The following is a 25344-nucleotide window of genomic DNA, read 5'->3' on the forward strand; positions in this document are numbered from 1 at the left end:
ATCGAAAGGAATGCGATCTCTTGGCAGGGTTACGAAATTTGAAAGCCAACGATTGCGATGCGGTGGCTCGTATAGAATGGAGTTATAATGAGTAATTACGTAATGTATCGATGTATCGATGTATATGTATATGTATCGATGTAATGTATCGATTACGATACAAATGGCGAGTATCGTATCAGATACAATCATTCCTGAAGTATCTTTAATCTGTATCTCGATACAAGGGATGTTTTCCCATCCCTGACATGTTGTTATACTACCTGGACGCAGACAAATCACTGCCAGCCAATGTTAAAAGACAAGAGCCATTTCTAAGAGTTTGTACGTGTTAGACGGATGGCGCCATGTAGAGAAAAAATTGCAGGCGGCAACTCCAACAAAATGTTATGTTTCTCTATAAAAGCCGCGTTCGGTGGGCCGATGACGACGCTGCCTCAGTGGAGTGTCTCCCTGAATAAGTGCGGCTCTCCATTTTCTTGTAAGAAAATTTTTTGTTGTTATTGTGGCCATGATGACATAATTTGATACTTCTGGGCCCAGCTCATGGACGAACCCATTGGTACCGAATAGAACCTGTGAAGACTATCGCTGTGAAGTAAAATGAAAGGAAAGTGACGACGAGACTATTGTGTAATAAAAGACGGCCACAGACGACAGTTAAGAGCATTCATTCCGCTGCAATACAGCCAACAAATCACGGATGGATGTACCCAACACCAAGCGCACACGCTTGCAAGGTATACCAACAGAATATACAACTGCATGTACTAGAAAGAACGAGAGAAAGCATGCCGCGGTTTTCCTGCTTTACGGCGTCGCTATCCGACGGATCTGCCCCTAAGCGCTCCTAAAATATGTAGTCCCACGTTCCCAAACAGTGACGGGCTGGGGCACGTGCTATGGATATTTCAACGTTGTTCGACACCAAAACGTGCACCTCGGTCCCGCGTCCTTCGCTTAAGTGGCACAACATAATAGCGACCCCACATAAACGGTGAGGCCCTGCGCGACACGGTATAGCGTATAGAGGACCGCGTAATAGGATATAGCGTCCAGGAGGAAACAAAGGCCAAAGGCGGTGACTGTGCGGTCATTGAATCATTCATGCCGCAATAAGCCGAGATGCCGCTGCGCTGCTTCTTCGTGATGCGGAGTGTGGAGGAAATTATTTGGCCTTCGGTGAGTGATGGCTTCGCGATCGGTGGGCTTCCTTCCCCGCCGGATGAAAAAAAAAAGCAATTACGAGAGCAGCGACACTTTTCCGTTCCTATGCTTCTTTGCCACGGCGGCGCGGAACAACTTCCGGTAGCGACGACACCGTTTCATTTATTAGCGCGCCAAATACGGATGCCGGCGAGGAGCGCTTGTTTCTGAGTCGATGATGAGGCCATGCGGAGAAAGGAGGAGGCGGGGGCGATGGCGCAGAAGAAAAGAGTTCAAAGAAGCGCCCGCTTCTGGAGTTCCGAGCGCTCCACTCCTGCAGCCATCCGCGAACGCGATGACAGACACCCCGGACAGAAAAAAAGAAAAAAAAGAAGAAAACGGGGAAAGAAATAAAATAAAATAAGAAGCTTAAGGAAGAAGCGCATATGGTTGAGAAGGGTTCTGCGCGCGCTCCCTCATTCTCGCCACGCGTATACGCGCGGCCGATGGAGGAACCGCATTCCCGAGTTTGTCGAACCGGGCATCAAAATAGGGCCGACCCAGTTCTGGCGGCGGCGCAGGGCTGGGCTGGGCTGAACGGTGCTCGAAGGCAGAAGCCGACGCCGAAAGGACAGTCGTCGACGAACGCGCTCTCCGCACCCTCCGACGACCTGGTCGGCGGCGACCCGTGCGCCTTTCTTGGCGCTTTTACGATCTCTTCTTTGCGCAGCACACGCGCGAGAGAGCGACGCCGGGCCCCTCGCGGCGCGTACGCGGCGCGCGTTTGTAGGCCACGCCGGAGGAGAAGCGCGCGCGCGCGCCGGACAAACACGTCTTCTTTTTTTTCCAGACACCGACTTACGCGCGGAGGCCGCTAAGCTCGTTCTCGGCAAGACCACCGCGGAGACCTCCGGCAGTTGCAGCCTCCGCGTGCACGTGGTGAGTACACGACGTGTACGCGTTGTCTCAGAGCAGGCCCCCAGGTGAGGCAGGTCGGGTGCGGGCCCACCTGAGTTTCTCGTATTTGAACGGTCGTTCGAAAGGCTCAACAGGCTGACGAACACAATGCAGTTCGCTGTGAAAGGGAACACTTACATGGGGAGCTCTCGTTTTGTTGGCGCTATAGCTGCGAGTGTCGGATTGAGACATCTCAATGAACGAGACAGGTTTGTGGAAAAGCGCGAAAGTTCTAGCGCCACCAACCACAAGTCATTTGCTGCAAAGCCAGGCGACTATACAATTGCCAGAGGCGAAAAAATAGCAACGTGTTTGATAAGTTCATGTGTGCCCATTTAACAGTGAAACGTACTATGGATTGTTGTGAAGCACTTTACTATGCGAATCTGAGACATAGCGCGCGCGTAAGGGCAACACAATCGCAGAATGACACGCCTAAAGCTAAATACGCAGCGCATAATGTAACGATGACGGCATTTCGTCGGCGTCCCCTTCTCTGTGCTATGTCGCGGTCCTTACGCACCGTGTTCCGGCAAATGCGAAACGAACTTTCCAGAGTATCCATTTCAAGAAAATATTGAACAACCACTTTTGTTTTCGTATCGTCGTGGAAAACTCAAAAGGTGTGCTAATCTTAATTACCACGCCTCTTGAACTATGTTTTAAAGACGCCTACATGTTTCGCAAGTGATAGCGCACATTGTACGCGAGCAACCTGATGAGTCGATGTAGGCCATCTCAGCGCATCTTGCCCCTAGTAGGCTCGTTTTGCTCTAGGTATGTCCTACAGGTTTTCAAACCACTGTATTCTGCACAGCTGACATACTAACATTGGAACAGAAGAGTATTATTTGATATCTACTTCTTCCTATACGTATATGGTGACCTAACGGCATCCGTTCGACCAGTTCTGCAGCATATGCTGAATTGTGTTCTATAGTGTCGGCATCTTTCTTTATTTATTTATTTATTTATTTCCTTAAAGACCCCACACGGGGATATTACATAAGGGGTGGGATTACAACAATGGTTAAAACAATATTAGTTAGGGTGAGAGAATCGATGGCACTTCCTCCGTGAATGCAGATGAACTGCTGATGGCAGCGATGTCGTAAGGAAGGCCGTTCCAGTCTACGATTACACGAGGATGAAAAGAAGACCAAAAAGTGAGAGTGCGCATTTTGGGGCGAGCGACACTTAAGGAAGGACCAGTGCGACATGATGTTCGTGTCGGCGGTGAAATGTATGGTGCGATGGCGAGCAGATTGTAAAAAAAAATTTGCAATAATGATAAGCTGGCAATGCGACGGCGATACGAAAGTGTTGGTTAAGTGGAGTCTGCTTTTAAGGATGATGCGCTGGTGTCCTAAGAATGTGCTAAGTGAATGAACCTAGCAGCTCGATTCTGTACGGCTTCAAGGGTGTTAATCAGGTAAATTTCATGCAGGCACCAAATAGGAGAGGCGTACTCAAGTTTAGGTCGGATGAACGATTTGTATGCTAGGAGTTTTGCGTGGGGAGGAGCTTTTCGTAAGTGGCGCTTAAAAAAACCGAGCTTTTTGTTAGCAGATGTTATAACGTTATTCATATGTGAACACCAGTCAAGGTCGTGAGAAATAGTGATGCCTAATTGTTGGAAAATTTTGACTATTTCCATAGGCTTGTTTTCTATTACATAAGAGAATACGAGAGGATTTCGACGGCAGGTTACTGACATTGCTTTGCATTTAGAAGGACTTAGTAGCATTAGCCAGTCATCACACCAATTCTGAATATTGTTTAGGTCGTTCTGAAGCAATACTTGGTCATTGATATTAGTTATGGTGTGGTAGAAAACACAGTCAACACAATGTTCTGAAGAGAATAGGAAGTTATAACGCTCTTTTTTTCCTTTTTCATCATGACAGTATTTGATAAAGGAAAGCGAGACTTCAGATATTGAAGACGCCACCTGGCTAAATTATATCCCTAAGGTTACGCAACTCGCTTACGCATTATGCTCGCTTTTTGAAGCCTCCTGTTCTTGGAAAACAAAAATGCGTGAGCTTCGCGAAACAAGTTGTTGGTGCTCACCCTGTTAGCTGTTAGACGCCCATGGCAGTTAATGTGAAGTTATGCATATATTTGCTATGGCACCTAACGGCATTTTTCTGCGCTAAGTAGTTGTGAGCTATAGATATCGAGATATCCCGGCAGCATCACGCTCGAAGCCTCAGAAACGAAAAAATTCGAGGACAGCTAAGCACTTCTTACGAGTTGTCAATGCGAAAGCATTAATTTCCAATTGAACGCCGCTGGGCGATCCTTAGAGTTAGGAAGCGAATGCAAGCGAATGCGTAAGAACACTTGGCCAACGCCTCCTAGATAGCACAAGACGGTGCACTTCGATCCGTGACGTCATGCTACCTTGCTAGAATGCCACATAATCTAGTGGGCACGCTCCCGTCCCGAGTCAGCTGCAGAACTCACCGCCCTTCGTGTGCTGCTCTAGAGTTCGCAATTGAAGAACCCGTCACAGACATGGTTAATCTTCTCCGACTCCAAGGCCGCTTTCAGTGCATTATGTCGCTATTTCGTCATGAACGGAATGAACAATTAATCGCTGACATAAGACTTCTTCACCACTACGCAATAGAGAAAAAAAAACACAACATCGTTTATGAGTAGATAATGGGCCATTGCGGTATCTGCAGAAACGACTGTGCAGATGACGCCGCCCGATCTTCTCATGATGGTCCCCACTGTGTATACCTATAGCTATACCGTTATCCGGAGCAGGCGCAGCTACAGGGCTTCGTTCGCTCGCACGTGAATTACACTTGCACAGGGGAACTTGACAAAATTTACCAATGCTCGTCTCCACAACTTGGATGCGTAGCTACGGCTCTGCCTTCCGTCAGGGCTACCTAGAGCTGAGGAGACGCTTTTGTGCCGCTTGTGGCTTGGTGTGGTCTTCACAAATGTGTACTCATTTCTGATCGGAATGGCCAACAGCCCTACATGCGATAACTGTAGCTGCGAGGAAACAATCGCCCACCTTCCCTGTGAGTGTCCCCGCTTCAGTTCGCCCAGGAAAGAACTTTCAAGAATGTTAGATAGTCTTGACAAGCGCACTTTGTCGGAGGAAAGGATCCTGGGACACTGACCCCGACCGTCCTCAGCTCAGAAGCCTTTGAAAGCGTTGTTGAGCTTCTTGCGGATGACTGGTCTTAGAGACAGACCTTAACCAGTGCCGTATTCTCCTTTTCTTTTTCTCTTTTAATTTTGGTCTTCTTTACTTCTTTTTTTTTGTAACATCTCTTTTCTATGACCTTTAATTCCCCCTACTCTCTTTCCCAAGCACAAGGTAGCCAGCTGGTCTGAGAACTGCGAACCTCCCTGTCTTTCCGTCTATTTCTGCTCCTCCTCCTGTCCCGAGTAAGCCGTGGTAATTTTGACGTCACCACTTTCGTCACGCAATGGAAATTTGTCCAAGTAGCATGATGATATAAAGTAGAGCACACAGGCTTGCTATCCAGAAGGCGCTGGCTTAGCCCAAGGAGTAAGACACTCGGCTTCTGAACGTGGGGTCGTTGGTTTGAAAGTAACTACAGCTAACGCTTCTCCTGTCTAATTTAGTGTGTGTTTTTTATAGTTAAATTTCTTTATAGCGATTACCGAGGCGAAATTAGAATGCAGGCGGGAGTTTGAACGGACAAGGAACGCGCGGATAACACAGGCTTGCGTTAGCGACGTGGCGTCTCGGCGATGCCCCTTCCTCTCATGCCACACCTGGCGCGCCAGCGGGGCAGCAGTTGTTCCCATCCGCCCGCTCTGCTCCGTCGACGAGGGCACGTGACTTGGCGTCGCAGCCAATGTTAATTTAGGTGCCGTTTCGCTGCTACAGACGCCGGCTTTTTCGCTCAACGGGCCATTTGATGGTTTCGCATCAAATTAAAGCTTAGAATGAATTCGCCGGCTTCCAGTGCCGCAAAGCGACAACTGCGCGCAATGGTGCTCAAGACCAACCTTAAGCAGTGCTGATGCAAACATTCGTTCGCTTGTACGACTGGGGCCGCTGGGTCATATGAAAGTGTGCATTGAGATGGAGCTGCCTAGCGTATTGAGCTGCCGAGCCATTGAATGGGGCCCCCTGAGTCTATATATTTTGTGCATGGAAGTCTATCTGCTTGCGTGGATCGTTAGTCATGTGTACATAAGCACTAGGATAACTGCACGGTACTGATGATGCATTCGAACAAAGTATAGTCTTGGCGGCGAGTATATATAGCGGTAACCGTCGCAGTGAGATTTAAATAAAAAGGAACTGTGCCGCGTTCGAAATGCATCGGCCTGCTGTGTTATTTTCGGTAAACAGATACGTGACTTCCTGCTTCCGCTCCTGGTAATCAGGGGATATATCTGATATCGCAGTATCTTTTTTCTGCAAACATAACATACAAAAATACTGAACAAAGCACTGCGTGTCTACAGCAATCTTTTCCTGCGCTTTGAGGTCGCAGCCTCGTAAGAAACGGTGGTACTGGGTTTGCTCGGCACGACTTCAAGTTGTCTGGATGGTGAGTAGAGGGGGGCGAGCGAAGAAGAAGAGGATAAGAGCACCATTTTGGTAGGGTCCTAAACGCGTGCTGTTTGGAAAAAAGGTAATTGTTCTACTGACGATGAGGTGCATGATCTAGCCTGTTGGGTAATCAGCAAACGTACTAAAAACAGCGACGAAACACTGTTACGTCAGTCTTGTCCTTTAAGGTCGTCTTTATGTCTTCCGTCCATTGTGTTGCGTCACAATGCCCTCTGTTACGTCACACAGGAAAAAAAAAGAAAGATCATTGGCCGGTTTCCTTGTGTGGGAAAATGGGGCACCTCGTAACAGACCATCAGCGAAAAATAAAGATAGCCGGGAAAGGCGCAGGGTGGTTACGCACGACTTGCCGAGCGTTGCGAGGGCGATGCGCGCGTTGCACAAAGTTCGCGTCTTTGCAATACCCCAAAAACTTGCAGTAACAAATAAATGTTGGAGGGCGAGAGAGAAAGAATGGGTTTGTGTAGGTGTTAAAAAGAGAACTGGATAGCTCCGGGCGCGAACACACTTCGATAAAGCCTCTTTCAGTAAAACTATTGCTAGCGTGGCTTGTTGGCAGGGCTTCTTTCAGTGAATCACGCAGCACATTTTCGCCTTATTTTCGGCGCGTCCTGACCGAGCCGCAGCAGCACTTACTTCGGCGTTCGAGCGTCGTGGCTGGTTGTTTCAAAGGGGGAAGTCTATTGCATCTATCATCTTTAAAACCCGCATACTCTTAATTCTTTCCGACGTTTCATCGCTGTTATACAAAATAACACAATCATATACAGCATTGCTGTTCTTCATGAAGGCCCCCACGCATGATGCATTGGGAGACCACGGCGTCTGATTTCACCGGCGCAACTAAATAAACTCCTGTATGACCTCCAACGGGGAGCCAGCATAACCAACACCACCTTGATAGCACAAGGCTTGTTCATTCGGATCCATGACGTCGTGCTGCCTGGTCCCACTGCCATAGAATCTAATGGAGATGCTCCCGAGTAAGCCATGGTGATTTTGACGTCACCGCTTTCATCACGCCAGCATTCGCAATGGAATTTTCGGCCTAGGTAGCATGCGTCCTGGATCGGAGTGAACAGGCATTGTGCTATCTAGGTGGTGTTGGCCTAATGCGAAGTGAGACAAAAACATTACGGATTACTGAGTTGCATTTACATTTGATATCGACCACGCCGTCACACGCATCGCCGTACGAAAATCATGGCGGAATTCCCTTTAACAGCTTCGCTTAGAAGAAAGAAGAAGAAAAGTAAGAAAAAACAACTTTCCCCAGCTTCTAGCTTTCTTTATGAATATATGTTTTTGTAGGTGTCTCATCGAAGATGGTTCGGTCACTGCTTTTCTAAGGTTATCTGAACCACGAATTTCTCTGTTAGATTCGACTGAGCGTCTATGACCTCCAATGTTTCGGGCTCCTGCAATGAAGTGCGGCATGAAAATTGAGGTCCTCGAATTTTCCGCCTAAGTTGTACGATGTTGCGGAAGCAGGCAAAGAGCAAACTAGGGAATTGATAATAACAAAAATTATTCCTCCTAACTGGTACCGCCAAATTAGATGTGCTGTATCCAAGAAGGAAAGGATGACACGAACAAGCTTAAGGGCACAGGGTAGGTCCTATTCTAGCCATGCATTTTAGGCTATGTTCGTGACCTTTTTTCTCGTGATCTGCTGGGGTTAGAACATTAATCTTGGTGGCACTGTAATCAGCAATGTTAGGTAGTGTTACTGAAGCAGGATTATTTCTTTTTAGAGATTATATTTTTTGTTTTCATTTTTTTACTGGACCCACCAAATTTTAGAGCCAAAATCTGCAGTAAATAGCCTGTAAACAACAATCCCCTACAAGAATATTTAAAATCCTGGTTCAGTAGACTTTCTGTAATGTTTGCTCAATATCTGGAAAATGTTATCGCCCTAGCGCTTGTAGTTTCTGAAAAAAAAGGGTCAAATGCAGCAAAATTTGGTGTTTTAAGATAATTGGCTTTGAAGTGGAAGAAAGAGCTTTATTGCAATATAGGACGATAGAAACAAATTCTGGCGCATTTTTTCAATAGCCACCAGCCTGGTAGTCCCCTCCATCGTCAACACTTCTTTTCTGTGCTAGCTGCCTTGTTTTCCGGGCCTCCTTAGTTACCAGTCGTGTAGCCCTCTCTGCAAAGTACAGTCGCCGCCGGTCAACTTCGCGCAACCACTGGACTAGGAACCGTCCTGGAGAAACTCCGAATGACCCTCAAAATGTCGGCTCGAGCAATTCTGCGGTCATTAAAAGTTAGCACAGCATCCATTGTCGCTATTTTCAGCGTCTTGAGGCCAAGAAAGACATTCTACGGAGCGCGCTCCCATACAACCTTGTTGAACGCCTCATTCGCGTTCTGAGTTTTTCCATGGAGACATTTCTGGAGAAGCTCAGGCTTTGAGAGCTTCTGAAACACCGGCGTTCTGCTTCGAGCGTTCCGCCGAGCGCGAAAGCTTCGATGCAGACGCTCGCGTGGTGGCCGCGGCGCCCACTCCTGGATTGTGTTGCGGAGAATTGGCGTCATTGGAGGTCGACTTATGCCGGTTTCCGTGGAAGAGACGTTTTTTAAAGCACTTCTTTGGCTTCGTCATTGCATTACCGCTAAATAACCAGCACCAAAGTATAAATAAATTCGATTGTCCGCGAAAACACGCCAAAGCACGAGCAAAGCGCCCCGCGTTGCGAGTAATCCAGCTGCGTCTTAGGATTCGTTTTCCTAAGTGAAATATGCTAGCTAGGTTTTCATTCTTGCCAGATGAGTGACAGCCATTCCGCTAAACGTGACAAAAAATAGGCGGTGAAAAAAAAATTTTTTTTTCAGTTTAGGAGAGGCAAGGATCCCGAGCATGTGTCAAAGGGGGCGTGGATGAATGCGGCCTAGGTTCCGAAAAATGTTGATGTTGAGGTAAATATTTCGCGTACGCGCAAATGAAACCCTGGGCCATGTTAAGGAAAGAATAGAGATTTTAAATTACACAAAAACAAAAAATCGATTTTTGTTCGGAAAATTTGCCTACCCTGTTCCCTTAAGAGCTGCAGCATCGAGTGAACATAAGAAGGTACAGGCAGCGAATGTTCATGAAATTGCCCACATATTGAACAAATCAGGACCGTTACAATGAAACGATTGCTGTGAAGAGCTCGAGCTGCCGAGGCAGGTGTGGACATCAGCGGGACATGGGGGGGGCGAATCGGGTGATTATCATTGCTATTTCTGAGATCTTTCACGCCCGTGTGAAATAATATTGTGAGCTATATATGCATAGTCAGGAGCGGGTGTGTTGTGAGGTTTAAAAGCAGTGTGGGAAGTGGGCGGATTTTTTTTCTTGTTACTGTGTTAGGATTTATAGGGACATTCCAGGCGAATATATATATATAATAATTATAATACAAGTGTATAATAATAAAGTATAAAGTACAAGTGCGCTATAGGATTCCATCGTGGCCCGAGCTATGTATGCTGCGTGAGCGAGGGGAAGCGTGTGAGGGTGAGCCGACAAGGACGCTTGCTTGATGTTTGATGCACTCTTCCCACGGGCCCAATGTTGGAGGTTACGCGATCATAGCGCGCTAGGGTGACGGGGCTGGGTGGAGGGGATCGCGCAATAACGTGATCAAGCGCAGCCAGGGGAACGCCGGTGAACTTGCTTCTCCTCATCTATAGCCCGGCCGTGGCTGCGCATAGCTGTCCGCACGGCTGAGCGCATACGAGGCCCCCTACATTGGACGTAATCCACGGCAGGTTCCAATCTGAGGCGAGCCGAGATGGCTGGTAGTTTCGTGCGTACTGTGTTTCCGCGCGCCTAGTGTTGGATATTGTGTACTTTCAAGCTTCCGAGACGCGGTGAAGCGAGAGGCAGCACGAAGCGTACGAGACCCCCTGTGACAGAGGGTGTTCGCTTTTACCGAGGGAGAGCTGTTCATGTTTGTCTATGCAAGCGTAACATCATACTTATTAATTTAATTAGTAAACGAATGTTTACTGCACTTTCTACTTTCTACGGCTGATAAACTACGAGTATCACTTTGTCTAGTTGTATAATACTTTGCTATCGCCGTTAAGGCAATGCCTTCCGGACCAAAGTTGCAATTTTTTTGTAACAGATCATGTGTACCGAGTGTAGCATTGAGACATGCTCAGCTATTCCATTTTACTGATGCAGTAACTCAACGATGAGAGTATTACGATCTGCTACAACGGGACTACGAAGTCGTACTAATCTAATCGTGCTTGTAAACAAACGACGGCAGTAGTTATGCCGATATGACTTCTTGTGCATGTCCCACCAAACCCCAGTGATTATGCGGATGTCGGGCTCGCTTGTTGATTTTTCAAATATCTAGCTCTTATATTTTCGGTCGCATGCTTTTTCAGCATTCATCGTACCTGTTCATTGCAGCTTTTCTCTGTATGAGGCACGGATCCATATATTCACATTACTAAATCGCTGTACCCACATTGCTTCCAGATACACTGCTGCCATGGCTAAGTTTAGCAACCTACTCAAGTTCTGCCTAGTAGCTGCCACTGCGATTGTTGGATCTTGGGCGGGTAAGTGCTCTCACGTTCATCACTTTCAGCTGTCATAATCTTATTCTTTCTCTCGCTCCTTCACTCATATGCAGAGAATTCCCGCAAAGAAGATAAACATTCCCACAAGTACAACATTCGCCTTGCCAACGGGACCAGCTTTGAGATTACCACACATGGTTTCGAAGAGTTTTCAAAGGTACGGAAACTGAATTTGAGGTTAATGCACTATGTGGCATCAAGGATATGCACCTAATAAGTTACCTGCAGATCAGATAACCATCCAGCCTAACGGCCGCACCCATTTCACGCACGACTTACCCAACAATAAGGAGGTCGTGGCCCTTGCGCCACAAAACACTATATTCATCATCATTAGGAGATCATTTTGTTTCTTTGTCGCAACTCTGCTACAGGGACTGCTTCAACCTTTATTTCATTCTACGCGACGTGATCTTCCTAAAGATATTGGTCGCAGTTTATAGTTTATGCGATCGCTTGCTTCTTGAGGAGTGACTCGAATTGTTCATAAAGGGAACGGAACCGTAGACAGCAATGCCAGTTGGAGGTGTTAGCTACTGCGAATCATGAGCTACTAAATTTAGAAATGGCTGCATTGTCTTTACCTCTCTTTCGCTTCTTCCAATTTACAACATGTCAATAATACTTCTTTGAGAAATGCGTCGTGCCTTTCGGGCTGTAATCACTGCTACAGCAATGTTTGTGTGTCTCTTGTCTGACGATCCAAAATTCTGATTACTGCGTCCTGTTTCTTTTTTCTTCTACATTCACAGTGCCTACAGCGTCAAGCAACAAAGGTGAGTCAGGAGGTTTCCATTCACCTGTTTATAATTTAACCATCGCAGGTGCAGGGGTCATGATATTTCAATCAACTTCTTTTTTGCAGGGGAACAACTCCGTCGATATTATCAAGTTTAACAAGGTAAGCTCTTCTAGAAGAATGCCTTCTGCTGATTTCGGCGTTGAAACTGCGAGCAAATTCTCTTAACTGGTGCCTTCTATATCATTTTTGAAACTCTGCTTTCGCAAGTTAAAGTCGGCTGCAGAATAATTCAGTGGAACGTGCTGCATTAACTGTGAAACCTCTCAAGAGTCATTCAGCACATGATTGGCTGGCACTGAACACATCTGCGCTCCTTATTGCAGACATAGACCTCCAGTTCACACTGATAGCAGTCTTTTAAATCTTTCGATGTTTAGAGCTGTGAGTGCATACTAGCATACCCATGCAGCAAGCTGAAACAAGTGGCTCGTAATGATCCAAACAACACAGGCAATGACGAACGAATATACAGAAGCCTACTTTAATACGGTCGCCTGCGAAGTAATTACGCCACCATTATTAGACGATTTCAGTTGACCACTATTTTCTTAGTTTTTTGCACAAAGATGTAATTTTGGGGTGTAATCAATGTAATGCGATTACTTGCATCAGTTTATTGGTCCATCGAGTAGAAATTTCAATATTCAAATTAGCGCCGTAATTGAAAAATTTGCTAATGAAACATCATCAGTTAAGCCATTATTACGTATCTCATACAGCGCGAATAAAGCACAATGTAATCATGTCAGACAGCCTAGCGTTTTAGCATATCCTTATGGAGTTCGGCCAGTGATCGGGCGTCAGCATGGGCCTCCAAAGATCTGCCTGCTCAGAATTAACCAGAGCCCTCTATTAGAGAGACCCTTATACCTACTTTTTTTCATTTCTTTTTCTTTTTTTATCATTTTCTCTCTCACCTATCGCATCCCTTTGCCCTTCCCTCAGTACAGGGTAGCCAACGGGAGCTGATCTCTGGTCTGTCTTTCCTCTTCCTGTCTCTCTCTCTCTCTCTTTTTCTCTCTCTCTCTCTCTCTCTCTCTATATATATATATATATATATATATATATATATATATATATATATATATATATATATATATATATAGCAAAACAAGTAGGCGGGACAAAGAAACTGCCTAGGATGTAGCAAGGAAAGGGAAGCTTTCCGGACGAGTACCTTAACATTAAAACGCCAAGCAAATATCTGTCGAGATTTTTGCACAGATAAAATGGTCAGCGTAAAAAAGTAACGTTGAACCGCGTTGACAAGAAAAGGCTATCGGGTACTACATGTATTGCTTGATTTTCAATATGTTGAACTGAGCATAAGTGAATACCGTAAGTGTTGCCTCATGATGAAATGCAATAGATTATGTGACAATAAAGGAAGCCGTAATGGAGGCACAAACGGGTTTGAAAACTGAAATAAGGAAGAGCTTTTAACAAAATTCCAACACCGTATGCCACTTTGCGTGTAAGCGAGGCTATATGGTTACTGAATTTATTCTCTTTTTCGGGCTCAACTCCTAGGAAGATAGCACCAGCACACGCATAGGTAGAAATTATTCGTTATTGTTAGGCGTAAAATAATGAAAAAAGAAAGCCTCTACCCGCGCCACAAAAATATAGCAGGCGTTGTCAATTCAAATAAATGAACAGGGCATTATCAATAAAATGTTTTTGAGAGCGAGGAATAAATTGATGAGCAAATGAGGAAATAACACATTTCGATTTACTGGCATTGTTAATAGTCACTTCTACCTGCCGTGGTGGCGTAGTGGCTAAGGCGTTGCGCTGCTAAGCCCAACGGTGCGGGATCGAATCTCGGCCGCGCCGGCCGCAATTCGATGGGGGTGAAATGCAAAAAACGCCCATGGTATCTTGCATTGGGTGCACGTCAAAGATCCATAGGTGGTCAAAAATAATCCGGAGTCCCTTACCGCGGCGTGCCTAATAGTCAAATCGTGGTTTTGGCTGGTAAAACCCAGACCTCAATGTTAATGTAATAGTCGCTTCTGGGACAAGTCACTAATCAATCTATATTCGTATACTGGAAGAACCACATAACTGCCCATCCAAATGTTTCAAAATAATGCATACAAAAAATACAACCTTCATGAGAAAATTTAACACTGTCAAAGCAAGTCATAAAGTCGAGACACTTTCTTTTTCTGTTGCATTGTCAAATTCGCAGGTCCCAGCATTCAGATCATCCCCCTGTTCCTTCAGGCCACACCTCACTTGCACTTAACAAAAGATGTTCTAGAGTAGGGCAAGTGTGGAAAGTGCACGCAGCCTTGGTTTCGTGGCCGAATGCTAGTCCCTTAACCACAGGAATGGTGGAATTGTGAAAAGCTACAATAATGTTCATAATACCGTAGCTGTGAATGTTGGTGCAACAGGGCAACGGAAATGATTTCGTCTTAATTCGATCGTGTATTCAATATATGCAAGCGCCGTTGGAATGTAAAATCATGTTTCTAAGCATACGTATCACGGACTGCTTAAGTTTTGTATATATCGGTTGTACGAGTTGCCAAATTGTTTTTTTTTTTTCAAACGCGTTGAAAAAAATCCTACGGCACCTAAGCAATTCTTATGAGTTGTGGATGCGAAAGCATCAATGTCCTAATGAACGCCGCTGAGTGGTCCTTCGAGTCATGAACTAGTCGCGAGCAAGCAAGCGCGTTGAGACGCTAGGCCAACGCCTCCTAGATAGCATAAGTCCGGCGCACAAGTCCGGCGCACTTCGATCCGTAACGTCATGCTACCTTGCCTGACTGCCATAGAATCCAATGAGGACGCTCCCGTCACGAGTAAGCCGCGGTGATTTTGACGTCACCGCTTTCGTCATGCCAGGCTTGGCAATGGAAATTTCAGTCCAATTAGCATTGATGTCGTAAATCAGAGTGCGCAGGCATTCGATCTAGGAGGCGACGGGTCAAGCCGGTGGCTAGGGCGCTTGGCTTTAGAGTGTGGAGCCGTGGGTTCGATGCCCATTACCGCCAACTTGTTTCTTTTCGAATTTTTTTTTTCATGCATTGATTTTTTTCATAGTGGTTGCCAAGCCCCGGAAGGCAGGCGAGAGCTTGCACGGACAAGGAACGCGCGGATAACACATGCTTCCTAAAGCGAGGGTGACGTGGCGTCGGGGCGACGCCCTCTCCCCTGGAGCGCCAGCGCGGGAGCAGGTGTTCCCTCTCGCCCGCTCTTCTCCGTTAAGGCACGCGTGTTAAGTGACGACGCAGCCAATGTGGCATTTAGGTGCCATTTCGCTGCTACAGACCCCGGCTTCTTCGCTCAATGGGCCATTAGATCAAAAAGGAGGAAAAAAAAACCCCGTGAACTATGATGGCAGTTCTTTATCCTGCTGAAAACGGAGCAAACATTGTTTCGTATAGCAAATAAATAAATAAATAAATAAAACGCGCGCGGTCATTTGAGCTACGTAAATCGCAAAAGTGCATAAAGGCGCTACAGCAATTTTGTTTTTTTTTTATTTCTTGTGTATTGGGCGGTAAGAACGAGTGCTGATACCCTTATCATGGGGCAAGCCTCCGTTAACTGTTTGTCACTGTATCTGTCATAACCATCACCCAACATTTGGAGTAACATGCCAGGCGAACGGCCAGGTTAACATCTCCAGCATATCATTAAAGTGTATCTCTCTCTCTCTCTCTCAGTCAAAGTGGCGAGTCCTGTCAAAACCTACATGCATATATTCCACGGCAAGAGCAGAACAGTGGTGAGCATTAACATAACCAGTGGCGTCACTGAGTATCCCGGCACCTAGGGCGGCTGCTTGGTAGGAGTTCAAAAATTAGGAGTTTCAACGCCTGTTCCATAATTGCCAAGATTTGTTGAGCTTATTGTAGAAACAACTAATAAATTATATTCGGTTGGGGATCACGTAGACGTCATTAATTATGGTGAAAACCTTCATTTATACATTAGCATACATTAAATGGCCCGCCGTTCATGCCGGTGGAAGTAGAGTAGCTATTTTCTAGCGTTTTAGTAAAGAACACAACCTCCGAACTTTTTGGCCTTCTAGTCATTTCTGCACACGAAAGCGCAACGTTGAGCATGTATGTGCACATTTTAGCGACAGAATGAGCAAATAAAGAGAGGCGATATATTTGACGGCCAACTTTCCTTTATTCCGAAAGGGGAACATTGTCGAGCATTGGATTTGTAATCTCAATCCCCCCCCCCCCCCTGTTCCCGGATGCTTTTATCAGAAGGAGTCCAACGAAGTGTTTTAAAACGATCACAACATAAAGAACATAAACCTTAATCCACTTGTGCACGTCGCTTATCATATGAGCTGCTGGTGCAAATATGTCTTACGCCACGTATACAAGTGCTTGAAAGTTTACACCAAGCACACTGTAGCGTCAGCTTTTTTCTGCTTCAGCCCATTCTCTTCATAGACCCATTCAGTTGCCCCAAGCGCAGACGTTTACCACATACGGTTACGAGTATCGAATAATATACAAAGGCTCGAGTGGCGACCACAGGCCCTTGTGTTGCATCCGTTCAGAGTGCTGCACCCAGGGCAGTCCTAGTGACGACACTGTGATAACTAAAATGCAATTTCGCACGTTTCCTGCCTTAGGGCAAACTTTAAAATTAATAAGTAAAAAGGAGCCTAACATAACGTGTACGCTATATGCAGTAGCCATTCTGCGCAAGCTATTTAGTTTCCAAGTCGGACCCGCATTGTAAGGATCATTCATGGCTTCGCATGCTAATGTCTCGAACGCAGTGCGCTCGGGACCTCTACGACCGTGTCCAGTCTAATATCACAGATCACCTACGCATCAGGGACGTCGGTGAACTGGGGCCTGCGTTGCGAAACCTGTCCTCCCTTCACCGGCTCAACGGCAACATCGTAAAGAACCTGGAAGCATTGCAGAACAGCTTCCAGAGGCTGTCCCTGCCACCATCCGCTGGCGCACCAGGCATCGAACCGTTGCAGCGAACACTGCAGTCAGCAAGCGAAGCCTTCCGCAACATGTCAAAGTCTGTGACCTCAGGCGCCGCCCTCCAGACGGTGGTGCACAACTTCAACCGCACGCTGCACACATTCAACAGCATCGCAACGGCAGGCGTGAATGCCATGACACCCACGGCCAATCAGCTCATGCACCGCTTCCAGGTTGGCGAATACGAGTGTTGTCTTGTTGATCACAAAGTTCACAAAGGTTTGTGGCCACACGCAAAAAACAATGATTTTGGGTAAGGTGCATCATTATTATCATCATCATGGTCATCGAACTTCTTTCTATACTTTTTTGTGTTGGGGCGAACACTATACATATGCCGTTAGAAGGATCTGCTTGTTCCCGATAAAGCCACTGGTGATGTATAGGGTGCGACATGGCCTTCCATGGAAATGGAACATTTGGTGAACACGTTTTAAGGCACTTTGTTCCGATCTAGTCATCTGCTGCTACATTTATAGTAAGGACCATCTTTGCGTTTACCACTAATCAGCGGTATCACTGCTGTGCAAGCCATTTGGGCATTCATGTGCTTGCTCACGTTTAAGTTGTATTAGCCTACGCAAGCAATAAGAGCTTTGCGTGCTTGCCTACGCACGTGAAGTTTACTGTCTTTAAGACATTTTTATGGCTTTAACATATGTTGCTACAAGCAGCAGCGCACATTAGAGTTGCCAACAACTCTTAAGTGTTCATATAAATATAAAATGTGCGCTATAACGAACGCGAATACCTGCCCATTTGAAGTTCTGCGCGTGGGCTTTTGCCTTTCAAGCGTTTTTCCACGAACAGGACATATATCAACATTTTGTTTGCATCCGAAAGAAACGGAGAGAACTGCCACAGTGACTACGGTTAGAAACATAATGCTACTTTCGAGTTTCTGGCACTGGCGTGACGTGAAACTCATAGACGCTTTGTCGTAAGGGTTAAGGAGGTTAAATAAACAAGGCGGTATCTAAGCATAATGCTCCCATAATCCAGGGACAAGCGAAGTGGCTCCGGAGTCGAAATGCAGTTGAGATCGACTAGCCGGTTCACAGATGCAGCTGGGACTAATGCCGGCAAAGAATCGAGGTTATTGCCTTATAACTTTTATACTGAGGGAGCACTAATTGTATTTCATTTACATTAGCGGAAGAGAGGCTTCTAATATTTTTCATTTTGCAGCTATATATGTACAATACAGCCCCATGCTTGGGTCTCTCTTTCACTCAAACTATTTAATAGAAGGCATGTGGCATTCAGTCTCCTGTTCCTGTCGTACAAGGCATGTTCCTGCAGACAACGTTTCGAAGGCACATGTCTTCGTCAGCGCAGATGACTGCTTTCCTTAGCAGCGGCTATGTACGCGTAGACTACTCTACCCCTCCCTCAATGGGGGGGGGGGGGGGGGGAGGAGGATTAGAATGCGTTGATGCGTACAGCATACGCTGAGCGAAGTCGAAGTGCTAAAAGAAATTAAGGTAAATAAAGAAGTGGCGCACATAAACGCTGCGATGGAAAGCAGTTGCTACACTGACGAAGACAAGTTCGGTTGTCTCTAAGTTTGCTCCAGTGACAAACCTTGTTCTACCACTGTCGATCGCTTCAAGCCTCCATCTTCCTTCGAAGTTCTCTGTTGCTCGGATTCCTGTCGTAAAGTTGATCGAAACAAATGAACGCACGACTTGCCTGTTCACATGCAGGAAGACTTGAAGAACATCCAGAACGTGACCCGGTCTTTGCCCAGGACAGATGTAGCGCGGCTCACGGAGCAGACGAGGGGCAACCTGACCCTGCTGGTGCGCAACCTGACCGGAGCTCTGCCTGTGCTTATGCGAAGGGTCGCCACGCAGGGAGCCGAGAGCACGCGGCCACTGAGGGAGTTTGTGACCGTGCTCTCGCACAATCTCAGGAACGCCTCGGTCGCGCTCTCAAGTAGCGGCCACGCTAGCGGCAACTCGACTGGCAACGCGCTTCCCTCGGCGGGGCACGACCTGCTGCAGGCGTACGACGGTTTCCAGTTGGCAGTGAACAACGGAATGCTCGCGATGTCCGATTTGGTGCGCGGATCGCTGAAACTCGTGAACCCGGCCAACTGGCACGTTGGCCGGGTCGCGCACGGCGCCGGAGAAGGACAAACGCCACAAGCTGGCATCAACAAGTTCATCGGGCAGCTCTTTAGGAGGAGAGGTTAAGCGTGTAGGCGTAGTTGCACACGTGTACATGAGTTTTTCACAAAGCGTTGGTGGGGACCACGAATAGCGAGGTCGAAGCCAGCTGCCATCTCCGGCCTCATCAAGCTCATTGGTCAGCTTTTCTAAACAGAAGCCGAGTGTGTGTTCACAAAGGTATCCATGTAGCCATTTCATCGGAAAGACAGTCGAATACGGATCGCTATACAGGGAAATGTAAAACTTCAACGGTTCGAGCATCCAAGAACTGCTGTTTTCTAGAGCTTGTGTGAATGACTTCTTTGTGGTGCTTTTATGATGGGGCATACAGTGCTCATTCAAGCAGCTTTTAGGACGGAGAGGCAATACGTTGGACTCGCTTGACGGCGCACTTTTCGCAGTTTTGATATCCTAATACGCAATTTTATAAGTGATAGACTGGAAGGATAAAGTTAAACTCATGGGCATGGAAGAAAGCCAGAGTTATTTTTCGACCATCGTAACTTGTCTGCAGGTTGTGACAAGACTATTGAACATGTATTAACAGGTGAGAAAGCCATAATATCGCACAATTATTTGAAGGAAGCGGACTTGTTACCACGGATAACATAATTATATGGGTTGCATTTATTTAGTCGTATGCAATCACTTAATTCCCATCGTTAAAACGTGTTGCCTTCGCGAAAACTCTGTCTAATTTTGAGATTCAAGGGCCCCAAAAATAACTATATAAAAACGTATGTGCACTTCTTACATGTGGCTCACTCGCATACATTTTATCTTGAGAATGTCTGTAAAGACATACTGAAGCAGGTCTTATTTTAAGGCTTATCTTCACGTATGCGTAATTTTTGTACGGGGTAAGTATATTCCTTCGGTGCTTAGTTTACCCTACGGATGAAATCTGGATGTATACCCCTAAACGTGCCGACACGCGTTCCACAAATCGTGGCCACCATAGGGCTTCGTATTCGTAGGATCTTGCAAAAAAAAAAAACAACGAAAAACGGTGCCATGCTGGCATCGCGAAATTGTCTTCACAAAACAATGGCGTTGAACTACATAATATCACTCAATAATTGTGTCGTGAACGCATGTTTAAACCTTAAAGCAGACAGATTGTGTTAAAACCTTCCACGTTGACCTAATGCGGCACGTCGACACTTAGTACCTTGTGAAGGACAAATGCAATCTTTCTAGCCTACCGCAGTGTTTCGAGATATAAAAGAAATACAGGAGAACAGATCTTACGATTACTGTCGACGTTAATGCGATTAGCATGAGAGCAATGTAGCGACACTTCGTATTGCTAAAGACACCTTAATTTAGAATCAGTTGTGGTCATTCTCAGATTTCTATTGCCTTCAGCGATCTGCGACACACACTTTCTCCGGGATCGGGTAACTTAGCTATGACGCTCGCTCGCCAGTGTCGGCCATGAACATGACGACGACTGTATGACGACGACGCAATAATGACGATGGAGCGACGAAGAAGGAAGGACTTTGGTGGAGAGACTAGACCGGTAGGACATTACGTCATGACGACAGTGGTATGACGATTCTGAAATGGTGACGTTAGTAAAACGGCCACGGCATAAGGACAATGGGATGGAAATGAGGGTATGACGACTGTGGCGTGACGATGACTCCATGACGTCGACAGTATGACGAGAATCGGACGATGAAGCTGGAATGTCAATAAACAGAACGGCCATGATGGCTTCACGACAAACGTATGACTATAATTCCATGACGATGACAGTACGACGACGACGCATTGATGACAATGGCATAACAATGGTGGCATAATCACGGTTGAACGCATACAGCATAATTACGATAGAATGACGAAGAAAGATTGACTTCGATGGAACGATGAAGGCGGTATGACGATGACGACACGTCTGCAATGCGATGAATTGCTAACGTAATGACAATGATAAAACGACAGCATTACGACGACGGCATGCCGACAATGGGATGACAGCGAGTGCATGATGATGGCGTGACAACAGCGGCACGATGGGAGTCGAATGACGAAGCTAAAATTACGACGATGGAATGACCACGAAAGCAACACGACCACATACCTACCTGATGATCCAAGCTGGTAATGAACTTGGGTCACTCAGTCGGCTTAAGTGCTCTTCACAGTCAGCTTAAGAGGCTGGACAGTGAGACTCAAAGTACCTGAAGTAGGCAAATAATGCTAATCGCATTAAAAGCTTTTTATACCTAGCCGCATACATGCACACATTAGTACTTTAGGGCTTGGTCTACGTGACCGGTCATTGCCATGGGTCTTCCAGTTTTTAAGATCGAGCAACGTTCTCATGCTTTCCGTCTGAAGAGCTGACTAATTGTCGTGGGGTCCTCGGTGAGCTGAACAAGGCAGCTACATCATACAGAGTGTTTCACGCAACTTGGACCCAGGAATAAAAAAAAGTGGTTAACCGCAACTGAATGAAACCAATGACATATGGTTTGTCGTCCTCGAGTGCTCTTTAGGGTATATTTATAATGCGTTTAATTAGTTACTTACCTAGGGTCAATTATACATTTCTTTAAATATTCACTTGAGGGCCAAGTGCATTTCGTTACGTTGTAGAGGGTATTCGAAAACGACCGACCCAATTTTTTGTGGCGGCGTAGACGCTTCGTGGCGACTTTTTCCTACGTTTAAAAAAAACACCGGAAAATATGAAATAAAATCATGTGACTGCGCTCATGCGCTACCGTATTGCAGCGCTCTCAACAGCGCGTCGCGCGAAAGAATCAACCGTGCGCGCGGACCGTAGGGAAGTGCGCGGCCGCGGTTCTGAGCATCGACTTCACACTGCGTGAGCCATAGAGTTTCTAAATAAATACCCTAGAGGGTAATGTGGCGCTTGTGTCTACGGGGCTCTCCTGAGCATATTAGAGCACCGTACCGACCGATCATCGGCTCAGAAGGCAGTGAAGGCACTTTGTGTTTTCTCACAACTTCTGGTTTGCTCGAGCGACTTTAACTGCAGTGCTGTCCGTACTCGTCTCTACACCGTCCCTCTCCCTTCTTTCTCTTCCCCTTCTCCCTTCCCCCAGTGTAGGGTAGCCAACCAGACTATTGACTGGTTAACATCCCTGCCTTCCTGTATTCTTCTCTCTCTCTCTCTCTCTCTCTCTCTCCTGAGCGTGGCCTCAACCTATATAGGAATTATGGGAAGTACAGGCTTCGGATTGACTTCCATCTTTAGACTAGTGGCGTTTGCTTGCGGCGCACTAAACGAAGCTGTGCTCAAATATTATCGCGTAAAATCTAATTTTATTTCTGCAGTATCTTATATAATGCCCAACACATAATGTAAACTTTGTATGACTTTGAGACTTAAGCACGGTTTACCAGCAGGGCACATCAGCGTATGCATTCTTCTGCAATTCTGTTCCCAATTTAGCGCCAGAGAATAATGATTTATGTTTACAACAGCAATAGTGACCGTGCATGTACTTATGTAAAAATACTCATTAAGTATTTATGGAAATAAAAATTTTGTAGTGGGAGAATGTTTTGCGCCTTTGAGAGGAATGCTACGAGTGTCGTCTGGTTCGACGCCTGCTCGCTGTGAACGCGAGGCTTTTCTTGCAAACGTACCGCTTATGAAGCGTGCGCCAGCAACTGTTATTTCATGGCTTTTAACTTACGCTATTTGTGATAGCAGAATACAGGCAGGAAGCAGCAACCTTTCCTACTACAAGTAAGTTTGTGTTCCGAAATGCGCTGCAACACGCATTTCAATGAGCACATAAACGAGCAATGGGTAATGAAGCCCTCAATCAAATTTGACTGTCAAGCAACTAGAAGTTCAACTGTCGCATGTCTTGTATGAGTAGTTCATCTTTTTGCTCTTCTGAAGATTCATAAAGTACATAACGCTACAGCGCCAAGCTAACACGCTTAGCAAACCAAGGTCAAACCTGTCAAAAGAAGTTCTTTCAACGTTTACGATGCCGTCGCTTTCTCGTCAGGGCTTCGACACCACACCGCGACACAAACATCGGCCCAGCCGCTGGCCCAGCGTGCTATCGCCACTTCGAGCAACCGAACAAAGGCAGAGAGCTTTGCGTCGCACTGTCCCACTGCGGGTTATAGCACTTGCGCTTGGAGCAAAACCAAAAGTGCCAAAAAATACCTGTAGACTAGTTCGCCAGTCAACAGAATACCAATCCATAGCATATGCTTCCCATTATTCCCATGATCGTTGAAAAATCACAGGGCCAGATTTCCCTCTAGTTATAGTAATATGAAACTCTATGGCGTCAGCATCATTGGCGGTGGCACACAAAGGAAACGCCGTCGTCCCAGCTAAGCGATAGGCTCGACGCACGGTTGAGCGCGCTGCAATACGATAGCGCACAAGAGCAGTCACGTGGTTTTATTTAATATTTTGCGGGCTTTCTTAAAGCGCCGGAAAAATACGCCACGCAACATGTACGTTGTCGCAAAAAATTGGATCGGTCGTTTTCGAATGCCCTCTACAACGCAACGTACTTGGCCCTAAAGTGTATATTTAAAAAATGCATAACTGATCTTAGGTAATTAACTAATTAACTAAAATTAACTACTTACTACTTACCTACTAGCTACCTAGTTAACTAATAACTAGATTAATTAGTTAATCTTAGTTAACTAATTAGTGCAGCGGTGGCGTAGAGGTAGAACACCCGCCTCACGTGCAAGAGGTCCGTGGTTCGAATCCCGGTGCCGCGCAATTTTCCACCGGATTAAAAAAAAATCCGCATGTTGATAAAATTGCATAAACAGGCCTGGACTGTGGCCTGATCCCGGTGACCAGAACCGATAACGCACTCCCTCACCAGAGCAGGATTGACCACCCTGGTTTAGTACTTGGCCACAACCTCCTTTATGAACACAACAATCAAACCCCGGCCCTCAGTCCCCAGCAGCTGCGAAGAAACTGACCACGGCGACGGTCAGACCTGCGACGCAGCAGAGGGTGCTAAGAATTCCTGGCTCCGGACAGGCCGCCATTGGGATATGAACCTGGCAACGTGTACCGCTAGAACGTTATCTAGTGAGGCGAGTCTAGCAGTGCTAATGGAGGAATTAGAGGGCAGTGTTGCGTTTCGCCTGCGACACGTGGTTTTGCCGGCGCGACTGCGGCGGGGCGGCAGACATTTTGGCCCGATCGTCGTCGCCGCAACACTCATCGCCAGGTGTTTCCAGGCGCGTCTGCGGCGATGCGACCGCCTAGGGATCCTCCTCGCATTCCAGTCATTGTGCCCGAAACAGGCGATGCCAAAGCAGGGATCTCATTCCAGTTATTGGGCCCGAAACAGGCGATGCCAAAGCAGGGATCTCGTTCCAGTCATTGTGCCCGAAACAGGCGATGCCAAAGCAGGGACCATCCTCTCGTTTCAGTCATTGTGTCCGACCGGCAGCGCCACGACAGGGTGCTACGAGATCGTGCGCAGCGCCACGACAGGGTGCTACGAGATCGTGCGCAGCGCCACGACGGGGTGCTACGAGATCGTGCTCGACATGGTGCTACGGCATCGCTACGACAGTGTGCGTCACCATTAGCCCATTGTACATTCACGTGCTCGTCTTTTGAGGGGTTCCTTCTTGCCCTCAACTGCGAGAGTATAAAAACAGCTGCCCCCGGACGCCAAGAGGAGGGCTCCGATTTCTTCTGTTGAGTGAAGTGCTCTCCCGTCTCTCTACTTCGGTCAAACCTGACCGCCAACTCTTTGCGATGTTAAAATAAACAAGTTGTTTCGTTGTTACCTGTCGACTCATGCTTTGCCGGGACCTTCGGATGCTTGCAGCTGTACCCCAGGCCGCCAGGCCAACGCTACCCTTGGGGCTTGCGACCCAGGTACAACCACGGGCGTCAGCGCCGAGTTCCCAACAGATCGTACCAGCAGTCGGATCCAAACATCTGGTTGCCAGCGGTGAGATCGCCTACGACTTCAAACAACTGTCTGCCAGCGGCGAGATCGCGACAACGGAGGCCAGCAGCAAAGAGATGCAGTTGACAGTATGCTGAGCAGCTCAACGACGATCCGGGAGCAGTGCAACGAGCCCTGTGTGACGACTGGTTGC

At 46.8% G+C, this 25344-nt stretch overlaps 1 protein-coding gene across 1 annotated transcript in view; it reads left to right on the forward strand.

Moving 5' to 3' along the window:
- The window catches only part of LOC142570833 (uncharacterized), a 33068-nt gene extending 13489 nt beyond the window's left edge, over positions 1-19579 (forward strand). Inside the window, exons 3-5 of the mRNA XM_075679179.1 lie at positions 12144-12179; positions 16849-17241; positions 18775-19579. Coding sequence (XP_075535294.1) covers positions 12144-12179; positions 16849-17241; positions 18775-19266 — 921 coding nt within the window. The 3' untranslated portion in view covers positions 19267-19579. The remainder of the gene's footprint in view (positions 1-12143; positions 12180-16848; positions 17242-18774) is intronic.
- The last annotated feature ends 5765 nt before the right edge of the window (positions 19580-25344 follow it).

This window comes from Dermacentor variabilis, chromosome 1 (assembly GCF_050947875.1).
Source record: "Dermacentor variabilis isolate Ectoservices chromosome 1, ASM5094787v1, whole genome shotgun sequence".
NCBI lineage: Eukaryota > Metazoa > Arthropoda > Arachnida > Ixodida > Ixodidae > Dermacentor > Dermacentor variabilis.